Source organism: Pipra filicauda, unplaced genomic scaffold, assembly GCF_003945595.2.
Source record: "Pipra filicauda isolate LSUMZ 115617 unplaced genomic scaffold, ASM394559v2 scaffold546_size326836_pilon, whole genome shotgun sequence".
Lineage (NCBI taxonomy): Eukaryota > Metazoa > Chordata > Aves > Passeriformes > Pipridae > Pipra > Pipra filicauda.
Window position 1 is genome coordinate 94,173 of NW_024104694.1, and position 18,668 is coordinate 112,840.

General features: G+C 36.6%; 1 protein-coding gene across 1 annotated transcript in view; it reads left to right on the top strand.

Moving 5' to 3' along the window:
- The window catches only part of LOC113991287 (coiled-coil domain-containing protein 171-like), a gene marked incomplete at its 5' end in the record, with an annotated part of 120,384 nt that overhangs the window by 87,760 nt on the left and 13,956 nt on the right, over nucleotides 1–18,668 (top strand). The window contains one exon of the mRNA XM_039387246.1: nucleotides 14,157–14,307. Coding sequence (XP_039243180.1) covers nucleotides 14,157–14,307 — 151 coding nt within the window. The remainder of the gene's footprint in view (nucleotides 1–14,156; nucleotides 14,308–18,668) is intronic.

Consider the following 18,668-nt stretch of genomic DNA (forward strand, 5'->3'; position numbering starts at 1 on the left):
CTATAAATACTTTAAAACATACTATTAGTGTATACTAGCAAAATACTATTTAAAACATAAAAAAAGAGACATCTTTTAAATGCCAGTGACGTTGGAAATTTACCTTCTGTAATTTGAATTTCACACCACTCTCCTTTCTGAGCCTTAACTGTGTTCCCGACTTCTTTCCTTTTCAGAGCATTTGTGTTAGCAGTTTTTTCCTCCCTCTTCTCTATGGGATTTTTGTTACTCTCTCTCCTTTCCTCATTTCCCCCCTCTTGTTATTAACCTCTTTTCCTCACTTTTTCAGCCACCTTTGCACTTCTTGTTTCTTCCCTTCTCTTTCTTCATTCTAATAAATTAGTACAGATAATATGAAGAACCTTCTCATAGGGCTTTGTAGTTAGCTGTACACTGTTTACACCCCAACCATGCTAATTAAGGCTTGGCCTTACGGGACCATAAATATCAAAGTCAGTGTCTGTAATCACCAGCTAATCAATTACTGAAAGCTGTCTCTTTGTGCCTGTGACACTACTAACTCTTGTCCAGCCCCTTTCGTAAGCACTATTAGTTTTGTAAAAACTTTTCACTAAGATGTACTGATGATTATCTTGAATGCCAAAGTTAGTATATAATCATTTAATCTTCCTGTAATCTTTCTTAATGGAAAATGTTCTTTCTTGACCCTGTCAAGCAATCATGTAGCTGTCCACCTTTGTCCATTTAGAGTTTTTCGTACATTTATGTCTGTTGTGTGTTTGTGATCTCTTAGGAATTATCTGTGCTGATATGCAGGAAAGCTCTGTAAGAACTGTGTAAAATACGATCTTAATTCACTAAGTGTATTTGTTTAGTTTTGCTTCTGCTTGTAATCCTGGGAATTTTTTCCCAGCTGGTTACCAAGTTGTTGCATCTTATAGCAGGAAGCATCTTCCTTGTTTTCTGTTCGCTATTCTTTCATGAGAAAAATTACTCCAGAGTCATGGTGATCTCAATATGTACCCAACGCTGCCTCAGTGAATAAGGACAGACTCCTAAATGCTATAATTACAAAAATAAAACATCGTTCAATCACAGAAGATATAAAATATAGTTTTCACAACACCTTGTTTGTTAGACAGATTTTCTAATTTTAGAAATCGTTTCTTTCAGAACTGCACAGGTTTATCTGTGCACGGTATCTTCAGAAAAGGAGTAATTTTACCAGATAACTGATGTGACTGTATTTTTTGTGTGCAGTTTATACCATTGTAACACAGACAAGTCCATTCAGAAGCATAGGTGTTTAACTGTTGATAATAACGTGGGTTAAAAATTGAATTCATGAAGTGAATACTGTGAAAGATTAGGAATTGTCTGGAGTCCTTTTTTTGTTTGTACTGGTTCTTTTAATTTCAGAAACTAAGAAGAAATACTGAGCAATAGAAATTAAGAAGGCAATAGAATTTATTACATAAATATTTAAGTAGCAGAAACAGAATCAGACTATTTTCTATTCTTAATTATACATAAAATAAAAAACCAACTGTCAAATGCTGAAGCTTTTATTTATTTTTTTTCTGCTTAACTGCTTAGTAGTCTGTTATGATAAAACATGTCTTTCTCTTTGTTATTCTTATCAATAGCTTACAGAGTAAGAAAAAATTATTAAATATTGCACTATATTAGTACAAGAATTTTGTAATGGAATTGAGAGAAATTTCTGCCCAGATATTGCATTTGGTGGTCCTTGTAGTTAAAGACCTGAGAAAGGAAGGGTTATCTACAACTTGAGAGAGTTTATTATGGCTTAGTGATTTGCTGATTGATTTCATTTACTGTCAGTTAAGGCTCTCTTAATGTCAGCTTTCTTTGCATAGTGCCTTGAAATAAAGACTGATGAAGATTTTTCAGATTGATGCCACTTACATAAACTGACCCTGATTTGCCCTTCTGCAAGACAATATAAGTGACAGCAGTTAGAAGAAAATATAGCAATGAATTAAGAAAAAACACTAAATCTTTCAGAATATAAAACTAGGCATAAAAACCCAGGCTGTTCTGTTATTTCCACATTGTCCTGTATTGAAGAAATAGACTGGGATAGCATCCCAAGTGGTGTACTGCTGAAGTGAAATTTGAAGAGGACAAGCTTTGAAAGGATTAAAAGTTAACCTGTTTTTTTACCAAATTCTACCAATTTGGCCTTATTTATTTTGGTGTGGGTTTTTTGTTTTGTTTTGTTTTGTTTTTTTTAAGGGAATGTGGCTGGCAGGAAGAGTTGTGTAAATTGTGGCTTGTAATTCATGTATGTTGTTACCTGCAAATTTTATTTTTTACCTTGTTATTTCGCAGAAATCATAACAAACTGTTTTGAAGCTGTTGTCTTGATTTTTCAATAGCTGAATTGATTGATTGGTCTAGTGACACATGTTGCTAGTATCCTAAGATCACAAATACCAACATTATATTGGACTGTGAAAAGCACAAATTCTTAGGTTTCATATGGTCTATTCCTATAGATGTTCCAGGACTAATATGCTTTAAGTAGGGCGCTCAAATTAATATTTGTCCATTGCCATACCCAATTCTGTTATGGTGTTTTAAAGTCTCCCTTCATTATGGTCTTTTCCGTCATTTTGGTCTCTTCCTGTAGAAGCAAAAAGGTGGTAAGAAATTAGGGGGTGAGGAGAAAATGGAGGGTCTGGAAGGTACTGTAACTAATGGAAATTTCATGAATGTGGAACTGTTTTGTAAACCTGAATAATAGGGATACACAACCTGCATGTTGGCAAGTTTACCTGCAAAAGATTGAATGTTTCATGACTTTTGAAAAGATAATATTCATGGAAGGACCAACATTGTTTATCCTCCTGGAGCCTTGTTAGAACTTAAATTGCTTTGGATTGCTTCAACATAATGATCTTTTTTGATAGAAGTACAGTTCTAAAGAAAAGATCAGGAGGGAACGGTAACTGATTCCCCCTAGGGGGCAAACTTAAAATGTCCATTTAATACCTGAAGACTATATTTTAGTTTCTCTCTGTTCAGAGGCAGATTTTGTGTTCTTTTCCAGTACCAGCCCCCAACTGGTGGGTCCCCCTCTTTCTGATTGTATAACAATTGACAAATACTACAGGGAGAGATTAGAGAGCAAAGTATCATGTTATTGCCACAGTGTACAGTGCCAGACTTTCCCTCCATCCAGTTTCCCAATCTTAAATGAATATTTTTTTTAGATTAATATTGTGCAAGCTAAAGATTACAAGTTGAAGTTTAAATTCAAAAGTTTTTACACATGCTTGCGAAGACGACTGGACTGGGTTTTGAGCAGAGAGCCTCCTACATGTCAAAATGTGATGTTTGTCTGTACCTTGGCAAATGTCACTATCTTAGATGCTTGATTTGTTCTGCATTTATTGCACGTGAGACTTGCTGCAAATTTTAGTCCTTTGGGAAATAGTCTGTGGGACTGAGTAAACATTTAATGCCTACAGGGCACGAAGAATAGCAGCAAATCGGGTTGCCCCTGCTTTAAAACAGGTTGGACAGGGGAAATAATAATAAAAAAAAATATTATGAGAAAGTGGACTAAAATGTCTCCAGAATTTCTCCCAGCCTCCACCATTTTTGTTCATGGACCTTCTGAAACAAAATTAGTGTTTTTGTGTTCAGCACCCGTTCATTGTCCCATTGCTTTTTGAACCCATGTAAAGGTAAATATTCACATGACTTGCAGAAATGATTTTTGTAGCTTAACTACACACTTTTTGAAAAACTATTTTCTATGTTTATTTTGAAAATGGCTTCTGCTATTTCATTTAATATTAATATTGTTAATTGTAATAAATATTCCCAGTTTACCTTATTTATACTAGTCATGCTTTAGCATTGATTGTCACCTCACATTCTTGGATACTCCATCAGAAATTGTTTCTTTTCAGGTTGCTTTCCTCATTTCTGAACTACAAGAAGATGGAAACAGTAGAAATCATTTATAGTTTCTAGAATTCTTAAGTTGTGGAAGTGGTTTCTCTTAGAAACATTCATAGGCACAATTACTCATAAATGACCTAACTGCAGGTAGCAGTCCAGCTCTGAAAAATGGATTAGGAAGTACTAACCGATTAACATAAGAAATAGTTTAAAAAATGCTATCCTCTTGGGTGTTTGTAAGTTAGAGTAGCCTGGGATTCTTGGATAAGAACCAGTTGCTTTTGTTGATCCACCATTAAGGACACCACTCAAGTACATGCTAGTGCATTCATTACCAGATTTGGTAAAAATAGAAAGACTAGGAAGGGCTTTCTCAGTCTCATTACAATAGCCTATGATATGGGATGTTTTACGTCTGATCTACTGATGAAAAATACTTTATGCTTTCTAGGCAAACTCATCTCACCCGTGCCTATCCTCCTAAGTTTTCTCCTTTCACTGTTACTATAAGCATCCAGTTCCATTAAAATTCAGAAAGTCACTCTGTATCTTAGGCTTCTAAGGAATTGGATCTAATTGTTGACTCTTGTCTCTGACCAAGGAAATGGACCATAACAGCCTGTTCCTTACTTGCCAGGCTCCCAACCTAATAATTTGAATCATATTCCTCAATCTCATTTTAAGTTTCCATTTAACGGAAAGACAGTTGGTGGATTTCATAGAATCATAGAATCAGCCCGGTTGGAAAAGACCTCTGAGATCATCAAGTCCAACCCTTAATCCAACACCGCCATGGTTACAGACCATGGCACTAAGTGCCACGTCCAGTCTCTTCTTAAAAACCTTCATGGGTGGTGAATCCACCACTTCCCTGGGCAGCCCATTCCAGTGTCTTATTACTCCCTCTGTAAAAATTTCTTCCTAGTATCCAACCTAAACCTCCCCTGGCACAGCTTAAGACTGTGCCCTCTTGTCTGAAGACAAAGCTAAAAATATTATGTAAAAAGCTCATCTGGTAGCAACACATCTTTGAATTCTTAGTCTGAATGAGGACAGCCAGAGGTCTGCCATCAGAAAAGTTAGTTCTTCTTTTGTTAAGGAAACTTCTCGGTCTGACCATTCATGCGACTCTCTGGCAGTCACACTCCCAATGCCAGAGACTTTCACTGTTGGGACTGAAGGCCCTTCACAGCAGGTGGCTCAGTGAGCCCACGGGTGCTGCACTTGACTCCCCCCCCACACACACACTCACACAGTCAGACCAGGTTTCCTTACAGGTTTGGCCCTGTGTTTCCCTTAGCAGCATCTCAGATGTCTCATCCCCTAAAGTCATTTATTCCTGGCACCGTAACAGAAACAACTCAAGCTGGGTACCTCCAAGGAGGACCCCCAGTGAAGGAACCCCTAGGCTTTTATACACTCACAGTCTCCCTGCACACAAATCTTGCTCGTTTTCCCAAGTCCTTGGCTCCTGCCCCCTCTCTGTGTGCATCCACCTCGCTGACCGTCAGTCTTCATGTCTTTTGTTATTCAGAAGGTTGGCAATTTCCAGCTCCTGCCTTCTCTCTCAGTGTCCATTCACCTGACTGGCTGTCAACGATTCTCATGCCCTTTGTTATCCCAAAGTTTGGCAGTTCACGGCCTCTTGTCTCAGGCTCCTATCCAGAGCTTCATCTGCCTCTCCATTTACAGTTTGCAAGCTGATCTACTTGGGCTGGGTGTATTCCTCAACACTTTAAAGCTGTTCCAAGTGAACACCATTCTCACCTAGCTTATTGACCTCTTGCACTGAAGAGGCCAGACTTCAGTATAGTGCAGTCTCACTTTTCCACCAACTTTTAGCATATGTTGGTTGAGATTTACACCTTTCTGAGTTGAGCTAATCTGTGATTTTATATGACAAATGCCAAAAAGGCAGACAAACAGAATCATGTTTTCCCAACGAGAGTTTTATTCAGATGTACATCCACTGTTAGTAGAACTTAATATTCAGAGATGATGGGGATTATTTTATTTGATCTTATTCCTCAGATTATGATGGTTAAAAGCAAACTTTGAGAAGAAAATATTTTATTTATATAATACTAAGCTTTAAGGATAGCAAGTTGTCGAGCTCAGTGATGGTGCCAATTTTGTAAGACATTGCCAATATTCTCCAGCTTTTACTTTGTAAAGAGAGATGCTAATGTGTATGCTCATTGTGAGGATCAGTAGTAGGTGTACCATGTTCTTTAAATTTCCTTTGACTCCTCAGATTTTGGAACATGAGCTGTTGTTACTGAAATTCCTAATAAAACATTTTTATATCATAAATTAGGTCTTGAAAGCAAGTCTGATTGAAAATCTAGCTGTTTGCATGTTGTTGGGGTATTTTTTAGTAAAAATTTCATTAAGTTTAAGCATGTATGAAGCAAACTAGTTAATCACTAACATCTGAGTTTAGGCAGAATGAAGTGAGGACACCTGTCCATCCTATATGTGGCAGTGGACATTAGATTAAAGGTGCGAGGGATGCAATTCAGCTTTTCTTGATCATTATGTTCTCTACAGAGATAGAAACTAGTGCTTTTTCCTGTGCTGGCATCATGAATCTATGTATATAACTGGAGCTTCGTGAGAAGCCAAAATGAAAAAATTAATTTGCTATCCAACCTAATAGCTTAGAATTTCCTTGCAAAACTACAAAATGTAGGATGAAATATCTATGCTGACTTAAAATGCAGCGCTGCCATAAGCATTCATAAGAAAAGCAAAGGAAATGAAGTAGCTATTTCACAGAACTAATGAAGTAGCTATTTCACAAAACTTTGCACCGTTTCCTAGCCCCTAGGACTTCCTAGCCCTCATTGGACTTTAGCATTCACCCAAAGTCTGATACAAAGATTAGGACTCAGTAATGAGTGTTTGTGTATGAGCTACATAATCACAGTTGTCATATTGACTAAATCTGCCAGAAGGGGTCTTTGTCTCTCCTAGTAAATGGCAACTAGAGCAAAGACTACACTCAGCTTTTTGCATGGAAAATACAAAGTGGACACATTTCCACATATGCAAAACCTTTTATCTACTTCAATTTTAAAATGTTTTAATTTACAATTGAGAAGCTGTTTCTTGTGGCCATAAGGGAATAATCTATATCACTTCATAGCTCTAGTCAAAATACTCAAGGAAATGTCTATACTGAGCCCAGATTTTGTGGGTTGATCATGTTCTCTTGGAGTCAGCAACAGACTTTTTCTGTGGTGGTTAAAACGAAGTATTTTTTCATGAGTAAAGCCTATTTCTTTGCTAAGAGTAATTGAAAGTGGTCTTAGTTAACAGAGCACTCTTTAAAACCAATGAAAAACCACTGTTTTAATTTTGAGTAAGCTACAATGTTGGCAAATAGTTGAGTTAGTTACTTAGGTTGGGTAGTTTGTAGACAGCATTTCAAAGAACAGAAAAGTTTTTCAGATTTCACATTTACCTTCCACGTGAAGTTGCTTCAGATTTTTCTACTTAGTAACTTGATAGATTAATGCCTGCTTCTCTCCCCTCCTTATATTGTTCTCCTACACATGCATCTATAACTAGTCAATAGATTTTAGACTTAGTGTTTAGGTGGCATTTATTTATAAAAATTGTTTTGCTTATATAGGATATCTTATCCATATGTAAGAGTTCCTGAAAATAGGAAAGAGTATGCTTTTTAAAATTTATTTTACTTCCATGAATTTGGTTGTGGAAAACAGAATCCTGTACTTCAACTTTTGTACATCTTTTCTGGTTCCAAGATGTCGCTTCAGTAGGCCAAAAGCAACATCATCAAGATTCAGACAACTTGTACTTTCACTTGACATTTCATCTGAATTTTGATGAGAAGTTTTACTCTCTTCTTTCTCCTTAAGACTGAACGTGTGATGGGGCACTGTCATATTTTATAATAAAAGTACATCCTGACTTTTCTGTAGTGACTGCTGCTGTTTGGTTCCTCTCATCAGTGGTAATATATTATGCTCACACTAAGCAGATTTTCATGCTCACAGTTGAGGCACTTTAATGTGGACTTTATAGTATTTTCAGTGACTATCCGTCTCTCTTTGTTTCATCCCTGCCTAGAATGTACACTGCAACAGAAGTTGTAGGAAGGGTACCAGCCCGAAACTTCTTTCTCACTAAAATCATTTGCTTGAAAAATTCCCTCCCTGACAAACTGAAATGCTCTTTTTGTACCAAAATTGTGTAAGAAGATAGGAAGAGGTACAATGTAGTGGTAACATTTTCTCCCTAGCTGTAGCTTAAACTAGAAGTTCTTCAGGGCAGTGATTGATTCTCCTTTACATTTTATATATAACTTTGCTTGACTTAGTGCAAATGACAGGGAGAATGGTCTTTGCATGTAAACATTATTGGCCTAAAAAACCTAATTTTGTTACATGGTAATTTTCTTGCATAGTCCACAGATATTTCTGAGTAGTCAAGGCTGCAGGTAGGTCCTTTGCTATGAAATTCTAAGGATGCTTTTCTACCTCATCATACCTACAAATACATTTGTCTTAATTTATCATTTTCTGAAAGATTGATATGATTTTTGAAAATCTTACGCTTTGTAACAATTTTCATGGCAATTATTGTTATGCCCATTTGCTGTGGTTTCCAGTAGAAGCACTTTCCCTTCCATTGCTGTCAAGTTCAATGCTCCCTTTTCAGTTTTCTTGTAGGAAGTCATGTCATTACCTCTTGCAGAGAATCTAGATTTTTATTTAGAGCTTCACTCCCTTGGGCTGTCCTCTGAGACCTACAGGGTAAAGTAATTGTTATTGAAGTGAAGGGGATAGAATTGGGCACTGTGTGTGGCACTGAGTTAGCTTTTGTTGGGGAAAAAAAAAGTTGTAAGAAAACTGACCTGCTTTTTGGCACATTTAAATTGTTCATGCCACACTTGAATGGAATTGAACAAAATGTTTAGTGTTGAAATGAAATACAAGGAGAATAGATCATTAAAGAAGGGCCAAACAGCTGCAAAAGTGCAATTTTGCTGAATGCTGTTTCCCTTGAGGTTTTTTCCTGATGCCTGAGAAGCTGCTGTATTTGTATCCTCCACTGATGCCACTAGACATTTTGGACTATGGCTCAAGGCAACCAAGGTGGATTTTCAAATGCTAAAATGTATGGGGGAAATTAATTTTATCCTTTCTTCTTCAAACATACCTCTCTTAAATCTATAAGTATCCTGAAATCTTATTTCTGAAAACAAAAACTCATTGATGTATATTTTGTTTTCTGGACTCATTTTAACGAACCTTATTTATGTCAGTTTGAAGCAAGGCATTAATGACAGGTATGCAGAACTCCAGCCAAATTCTGTACCATAAATGAAATTCTCAGTCTTTTCAGATTCACATGTAAGCAGTTTGCTGTGCTAGAGTTAATCTTTTATTTGTCTGAAGTCCATTTGTTATTCCTTCTCTCATTCTTTTTTATCTTTTGTATATGTAGACCTGGGGTATTTTACTACCTGCTAACACTGTTTTTAGTTGAAGAATTTCCTAAAGGGAGAACCAAACAGTCAAATGTGAATTTCAACTTTTTTGTACTTTTTTGGTTTTTTTTTTGTAAAGTAGATGGTCTTGTTATTCTGACTGCTGCATCGGATGCTACAAAGTCAATGTTTATATTGTCAGGATGTAAGTCTTTTTGACACCTCTTGATAAGCATCATTTCAACATAGCGTATCCTTCCTCTAGTTTTGTTCCTTCCAAAGACAAGCTGTGGTTCTGTGATAACAGCAGGCCCAAGAAGATCCTGAGTTGAAGTTATGGATATAAAAATAAAGAAACTGATTCTTAATAACTTGGTATTTTATTTGTAACTTTGGAGGAGTCTAAAACTTTAAATGGAAATTTTTATTCTCTACCACTTGTAACTCATAATCCAAATAATTTCATTTTTAACTGTGTTCTCCATAGTGAGACACGGAGGACAACATCTACATTCTTTTAATTTGGAATTTGAAAGGCCATTTTTATAATGTGTAATAAATACATTAAAACATTGATGAGAGGTTTGCTAATTTGCATATGCCAATCTATGTATTTCTTGTCATATGTTTCTACTATAACTTCATTGAGAACAGCTGATGTTTGAATAACCTTTGAATTTCATAAATTAATTTTTTAAAAGATTTATCTTCTTTTCATGTTTCCAATTTCTTTAAGATTGTTATGTAATTTGTCAGTATTAGCCATTTTTCCATTTCAATAAAATACCTGTGGAGACTGGAGTCTTTCAGTCTTGTAAATTTAGAGCCAGTAATACACACAAAAGCTGTTTTACAGCATCTACAGCACTGTGCTCCTGAAAATTACTGGTTTTAGAAATGGTGTACAGGACTAGGCAATGATTGGTTATTCAAAAGTACACGGAAGGAACGTTAGAAAAAATTAGTTTTAATGTCCCCTGGAGAACTGTCCTAAGCTTAAGTGTTCTCAGTCCTTTTAAAGATTAATCTGGACGAAGAAAGCATAGCTTCAATATCGCTACTTTGTTGATCTGTAGTTTGTAAACAGCATCCACTTTGTTTTGTTTTTACTCCCAATTTTGGTTTCTCAGCTTTACCAACATGTAACCTAAGCCAAAAAATTTTTATGTAGTCCTCATATTACAGATGAGACATCTTTGAACAGGTTGTAAGGGCCTTTTTCCACTCAGAATATTCAGAGACCCTTTTTCTAATTGAATAAAGATCTAGAATTTAAAATACTTTCTTCCTTTATGATATGAATAGCGCTTAACTGATTTTTTCAAAATTTTCTGATTTACTTTGTGCTCTAAAGACGGTTAGAGTGCTTTTAGGGATTTTCTAGATGAAGATACTGTTTTCAATGTTTAAATAGCTGTAAAGAAAGATGATCCTTAGAAGTACTTAGACTTAAAATAATTTGTCTATTAACAGTTAGATTTGAAAATGGAACTTGGGCATTCTTGCAAATTCTGTGTCTAGTCCAGCATCTTCATCATAAAAGCATCTTTTTTCCATGTCAATGTTATGAATATATTTTTAGCCTGTGAGTTGCAACCAGTTATGTGTAAAGTCACGCATCTGTTTTCATGAAGTTGCCTGTGCCTTGTTTTAGTGTTGGAGCATGGGTCTCCTCTCACATTAAAAACACTTTTGGCATGAAGACACTCCTACCATTTGCTTCTGCCATATCAGTAGCACTTGATGTAGAATGTTAAATACTAGTGATATTCTCTATAAAATAAAACATTGTGTGGAGTAAAAGGAAAGGAAAGAGGTTACAGGAAAAAATCACTTAGCATCTGATTGTTTTCCTCTTTTTGTCTTTGATTAACGTGGAGTAATTGCTTACAATTTGTGGTCTTAAAGTTGACAGTCCTATGTAAATTTCAGCTATTAACTTGCATCATGTTCTATCCTTAGGATGACTTTTAATCACTGAATTATGCTGAAATTGAAAGGAACCTCTGGAGGTCATCTGCCCTTGTTGGGCATCTGCCCTTGCACAAACAGGGGCACTTAAAGCCAGTAATGTTCAAAATTAGTATTCTTCAACTCCACTGGTTTTGTGGCCTCCTTGGTTAAGTCTTCTCCCCACTAACTTTCCTATAATACTTGTCTGTCTGAAAATGTTTAACTTTTGAAGTAGTCTGAGTTGCAATAATACTGGTTCCTATAATGTGTGGGGATCACTACCTCTGGCCTTTCTGAACAGAATTAATTTTCTGGTGTCTATTTTTGAAATATTTTCATTTGTAACTGAAGACTATTTTTTATTGTTTTATGTTCTGTTCCCTGTTTGCATGTCATAGTATTGTGAACACGTTCAAAAGCAGAAGTGCTCACTAAAATGCAGATCTTGCAGATGTGTATGAATGTCAAATTTTATGTTATAAAAATTAATCAGGAGGGTTGCTGAAGCATCTTATTGTTGTGTATACTTAAAAGCTATACATGCATCTTATTTGTACGTATACTTAAAACCAAAAGAAAACATTCCATAGCAGGAAAGGAAAAAACTTCTACAGAACTAGGTTTGCATTCCAGGAGATTCTGTCAACTGATTTTCATGGAACAGTTTTCAGAGATGCAGATTTTTTTTTTTGTCTGTAGTATTCAAATAGGGATCTAAGTTAAAGTTCTGAACTCCTTTAGAGATGCATTTAGTCCTTAGGTGACATCTTGTAATTTGCAAGTGGCCAGGTTCTCTGCCCATTCCCCGTGTATCCAGCTTTCTAATAAGTGGAACTTTTGTATGACATAAAGCAGATAGGTCACTCAATTCATGACCGACATGAGTTATGTAAAATCATTCGTGCCTTCCAATGGCACATCTGAAAACCCAATGTATTTACCTTTCTCCATGTCATTTAGAATAAATGTTCTGCACACTCATTATCATGGATTCCATGCCACCCACTGGAAGACCCAAAAATGTTGATTGCACTAACCTGGTCCTGAGCAAGAGAAATCTAAACTGACCCTGGCTCTTTGCTGGGGAGTTGGGATATACTGGAACAAGTGTGTACCTGTGGGTGTATGATTGCTACCTTCCACATTGGTAATGAATCATTAGCTGCTGCTAAGTCGCTTCTTTCTGGACTAAAAAGAAATCTAGAACTCTTAGAAAAATAGAATTGCTGTGTCTGAAAATAAAAGCTCAGGAATACATTTTTCCTAGACTGAAAATTTTCAAACTTATTTAACAAGAAAACAAATTAAATAGCTGAGTAGATCAGCAAGGAATTAGAAAACACTATTTCAAATATCTGCATGGACTTAGAGTGGCTGTGTACCTGTAGGATGACACTGTATAGGTTAGCGGCTTCACTAGCTTTGGGAAAAGGAAGAAGGTGAGGAAACATCTCTATATATTCCAGTTCAGTGACACATTTAAGTATCATGTGTGAAGTAATCAAAGGAACACCTAAGATTTTTTTTCTGTGAGATTTGAGACACAGCTTGTTATGATGCAATGGTATAAACCTTGTTTATGAGTTACAGGCCCAGTCCGTACACCTATTTCAACATGCGTCTAATTTTTAACATGTGGGCAGTTGCCATATGAAGACTCTCAGACATTTTTATATAGAGTGTGAGATATATCCACATTCTTCCTTGGTATTGTTTTTGAAGAGCTGCAGCATTTTAGTCATGTTGAATGTGGAATGAAAAATTTTAAAAGTAAGATCAGAGCTGACAGTGGCAGACTTACAGAGCTATGTGAGTACACTTTTAGGACTAGCACCATAGTATTTAAAACATTTTGGATATTATTTCTGATGAGAAAAATTATGATGTTGTTAATTTGCCACTGCTGTTTTCTACATTTCACAATAAAATATCTTTATTGATTTCAGCTATGTTAACTTTTATTCTGAAAAGCAGTATTGTGTTTGAGAATAAAGAAAGGAAAACAGTAAAAAATCTTTGTGAGTGCCTGTTTGTGGTACTAAGTTTATTTTTGTCTATACCACAGTCTTATATTCCAAAAGTCTATTTCATATTATCTGTAATATGTTCTTACAGTAGAACTCACTACAGGTCATTTCAAAGGGGAAAACTGAGCTTATGAAATGTGATTAACCAGTTGTAAAGAAGACCAATAATCTGAACAGTGTTAGACTATTTAGGGTAGATATAAAGTTACCAGTTGTGTCAAATCATTTGTACTCTCTTGTGCTGCTAACTGTATTATCATTCTGATCAATATTACAGGATTGGGACATTTTTCCACTATATGCATGAAAACAATATATTTTCCCAGCTGTACTGTAATGAGATTATTTACCTTCAGAGGTCTGTAGGTTTACCATGTTTCTTTTGTTTCTGCCAAATTAATTTTCTTAACATGAAGTGGAAGGACTCATTCTGAAAGCATGAAAATTTACCTGAAATTGTGTAGTGATTCTTTGTAAACAAATCGAACACACACTGAGTCTTGTAGTTAAATGAAATGGAAAATAGTATCAACTCTTCAATGCAGGGCTGCATGACTGAAAACAGTTTATCAAAGCACCTTCTAATTGGGATGCACAGTCATTTGCTTTTCCTCAATGCTATTAATATTTCAGATTTTAGAAGGAATACCATGTTAGACCTTTGTTTAATTCCTGAGACTGAAGTTTTGCCTGGCTCAGAACTTTTGTTTCATTTCTCCAATTAAAAAAAATTAGGTCTTCTCTATGAATTTGGATGTATGCTTTTGGCATTTAAGTATAGCTTGCCTGGCACTGATGATTTATTTTACTTTCTAAAGGCCATGATTCAAAGTTTCATGGAACTCTACCAAGTTGCAGTTTCCAGAGTTGAAACATTAGTGAGAGAAACAAAATCTCTGCAGCTTCACATTGCAGCTCTAAAGTCCAGGCTCCAAACAGCATGTCTTCATGAAAGTGACCTTACAAATGGTAAGTCTGCTTTTCAAGAAAATTTTGTCATTTGGATGTGGTTTCTTAGCCAGCATTTCTCTTCATGCTGTATAGTTTCTGTAGGGAAATACAATAGTATTTATCTATAAACATATTAGAACAATAAAATTAGTGTCAACTGAATTTTTTTTCAGAAGAGAAAGGGATGATACTAGTTAACAGAGGGATTAATTTTACTACTGTATCTTCTACAAGGACCTGTTCATTGCTGCTGTTGCTGGAAGAGTATACATTGTGATTTCTTTAGTTTTGGCAGTACAGTAAATAGTTGAACTTTGGGTCTGAAGAATTTCACCATTTAGGGATGTAGCATGTTAAAACAGAATGTTATTAGCTGTTCACATAAACAAAATGTTCATTAGGAGGTTTGGATTTTAATGCTTCTCACAAAAGTTACAAAGGTTAAAATCCGATTTCAGAAATAATTTCTGGTCTAAAAATATTGTTGCCCACAAAGGTACTTGGATTTGTTTAAGGCTAATAAGGTGATTCTTCAGATCTGAGATCTCTTTCTAGGGGAATTATTGAATACAGATTTATTTGTCTTACAGAGGCAGGAGGCCAGACACGTAAACTGTTATAAACATATAGCCAAGTATCTCTAGAATGAGACTGTGTAGGATGTGCAACTGGCATACACTTGATGTATTTGTCCTCCATTTTTTTCTTACTTTTTTACAGAGGACAAAGGAGAAAGCTTTGGAGTTTTTTTGGTTGCTGTTGTTGTCCTTCTCTTCTTTTTTCTTCTTTTAGTCTTGTGTAGCAAAGGACCATAAAGAAAATGAGGATTGTCTTTGTTTTTGAAACAGAAGATCTGTAGGAAGAGAGCTGTCACTAAAGCAAATGTCATAAACACACTGGAAAATGTATATTCAAAGGCTGTGACTGTGGCTTTGGTTGTCTCCTACAGAATTATATTAATTTCTTATCCTGCTTCTAACAGCTGGGAAATTATTGTGAATAGAAACTATATTAATCAGTGCTGAATTTCAGTTTTAACATCTTGAGGTGATAATTATTGAATGAAAACTTGGACTCTGATGTTTTCTATTAGGTTTATATGTGTCCTGCTGAGCTTGTGGCCAGTGTAATTTTGGGCTTCTCCTTTGCCTATTATGATTGTTTTTGTTGTTAAATCAAGATGACCACTTGTGTACTAAGATTGGGAAGTCTGCAGAACTTGCAGCAAGGTTTGCTTTTGTTTGGATTGAGAGAGCTTTTAGCAAAGATGTTGCTAGTCCTGTCTATGAAGGACTATCCAGCTGCTTGTTATGTTACAATGAAAACAAACGCCTTGCCTTCCCTAGCTCTCCAAAGCTTGTGATTCAAGGCAGTGCTTTTTAAGTAATTTGTGTCTGCCTGCAGTGTCCATGTAAAGATGATACTATATGTGTTGAAGGGATATATTGGCCCTCTGGGAGAACAATAGTTCTTCCTTTAGATGCCATTTAATCTGAATGTAAGCATAAGCATTAGTAGGAAGTGTTTTAAAATTTTAATATAAAGGCAAAAAAACCTGAGAATGAGAGTCTCAGGTTGCTATTGTTGCCGTGAAATTTTGATGCTGAAAAAAATCTCTGGAGCAGTTAATTAGGGGTGAGATAAGAAAGGGTTTATTTTGCCAAGGCAAGATGTTACAGGACGTGCGCGCCGGCCGTGCCTGAGATGTTACATTTTATAACACCATCCATCCAATCCCAGATGTGTCCACCCTGTGGCCTTTACTCTGGTCCGCCCTGGGTCCACTCCCTTAAAATGGGTCTGGGGTGTATTTCGGGACCCCTTATTCATCCCATCTTTGTCTTCATCAGAGCACAAAGGGTACATAGTTACCAAATTCTTGACCGTATTCTGTGGTTTAGGCCCTGATATGCTGTTCTGCCAACAATCTAGGCCTTGCCTTGACAAGAGACTAAACATTTCTGCTGTATTCAGGAGTAGGATTGATATAGGGAGCATAGAATGGGGTAAGAGGGTTAAGGAATGTATAAACAAGGGTACTGGAGAAAGGGAAAGGGACAAGGGACAAAGAAGGGAGGGGTTTCTGCTTTTAAAACCTACTTATAAAACTTACAAGTCTTACAAATATTAGAAAAATAAAAAACCATTAGGGGCTTAAGGCATCACTATGTGTCCTAGTTAGGACAACTGAGACCAGTTCATCAGGGTATGGGTGTAACCCAAAACTGTGTATTCTATAGCCTTCCATGCCATTTCCCAGAAACTGTTATCAATGAACCATTTACACCATCTGCCCATAGAGCCTGACTCCTCAGGCTATAAACTAGGTGTTAAGAGGCCTGTGAGATAGGAGGATGCTCCTGTCCTCACACCCTTTGTGGAACTCCCCGCCCTGAGGGAAGTGCTGAGCATTCCTGCCTGAACTGCAGGATATATAATCTTGGAGTCTTGGAACATTTTTAACCACTCTGTGGGATCCAGAGAAGGACTGCGGCTCATCGCTCTCAAACAGACTTGGACCACCACCCTATACTGGACTCCAATCACCACTTTTGACCAGACTGCAACAGCTCTCCCACCAGCAGGTTCTTCCCCTCTCCCTTTACTTTGGACTCAAGCGGGGCCCAAGGAACACCACGTTGTTCATGCCCCAGGGTACTGGGTTATACATTTGGGTTTTGTGGGTTAAGACCAATTGTTTGTTTGTATGATTGTACTTACTGTATTATTTTAGTAAATTGTTATTCTGACTTATAATCTCTCCTTTGAGTTGAGTTCATTTCCCCTGCTGGTTAACTCTTAAACCAGCACACTATGAAAAAGAAAAAAGTGATTATGCTATATTTTGTATATTTGGGGTTTCTGTAAAGCTTTTCCCTAATATTTGTAAAAGTTGTATTAAGCATGACACTTTTAATAACTTCAACTATCACAGCTTTGTGGAGTGACTTACATTTTAATATTTCAGTTGGTACTGTTCTGTTCCGATTTTGGGGAAGAAGTTCTGCGCTAAATTTCTGTATTAAAATAGAACAGATTTTTTTTTCTTACTTTAAATGAAAGGGAGTGATGACTTCTTGAGTATGTGTTTGGTTTCAAAATTAGACAGTCCCCTCCCCTCCCCTCCCTCCCCCCCTCCCCTCCCCTCCGCCCCTCCAGCCCCGCCTCCCCCCTCCCTCCCCTCCCCTCCTCTCCCCTCTCAACCTTTCCTCTCCTCTATTTTCTTTTCTATTGTTCCCTATTCTTGTATCTCTCTTCTGTTGGTTGGGGGGTTTCCTGGTTGCCATTTTTTTTTTAAACTTCTGTTTGTTTTTTTTTCTTTACCAAGTTCTTCTGAAATTTTCCTTACATTTCTAAAATGTCTTTTTTTTTCTGTTATACAACTATTAACATTTTGTAATGGTCTTCCTGCCTACTTCTTGTTCAGCAGCATCCAGTAATATGAACACTATGAATGGACTATGCTTCAAGGTTCCCTGTTAAATGAACACTTGACAGTTCTGAATTCTTACCAGTACTGAATTCTGCTGCTTTTATTCATTTTAATTCTTCTTCAAATACATTAGTTTATTACTATACTTGTACATTCATTCAGAGGTGCAATAATAAGTAGACCTTGAACTGAGAGCTTTTAAGTGCTCTATTGTGCAGTAGTACAGTCATAAGCAATTATTTTGGGGGTGCTGTGGGGCAACATGTGTCATCATATTTAGTCATATGGCAAGCATGTGAATCCATGCTGTCCAAGGCTTTGTTGCTGCAAGCACAGTGTTGCAGGGCATGGATGCAGTGGCATTGTTTTTCCCCCATGCAATTTGTTTCTGTGTCACCAATTCATCTGTATTTTAAGGCTAAGACCTGCATCTAACAGGGATACATTGTCCTAAAGTTAGAATTATGAGGATGGAACTGGAGAGAAAGAAAACATTTGCTTTTCCACTTTCTGCATAGGAGAAAGGCACTCACTCCGTCGGTGTTGTGTTAAATATCAGAGGGTGTCTTTCATGGGCCAGAGCCATATCTCTTATGTAGCTGGAAGAATTCTTCCCAGATGTTGCAAGAAGCAGATAGGTCCTTGATGAAAACTCTCCTTGGCTTTTTCACTACCTCTTGCTAGCCTTACGCACAGTTAAACTTGTTTTGTGAAAGATTTGGAGATGCTTATTCTTAACTTGCCTTGCAAAAAGTCATCGGACTTGTTATTTTTATTGTTACCCTCTTTCTTGATGTGATTTCCTGGAAATAGTCTAGGACAGACTTCAGTAAATATGGACCTCAAATAATAGTAACTTTTGCTCAGTACTGTTAAATGCCAGTGTGTGGTTTAAGTGCTGTGAAACATATGAATGTTCCTAAAGTGATAGTAAGTAAAGAAAATT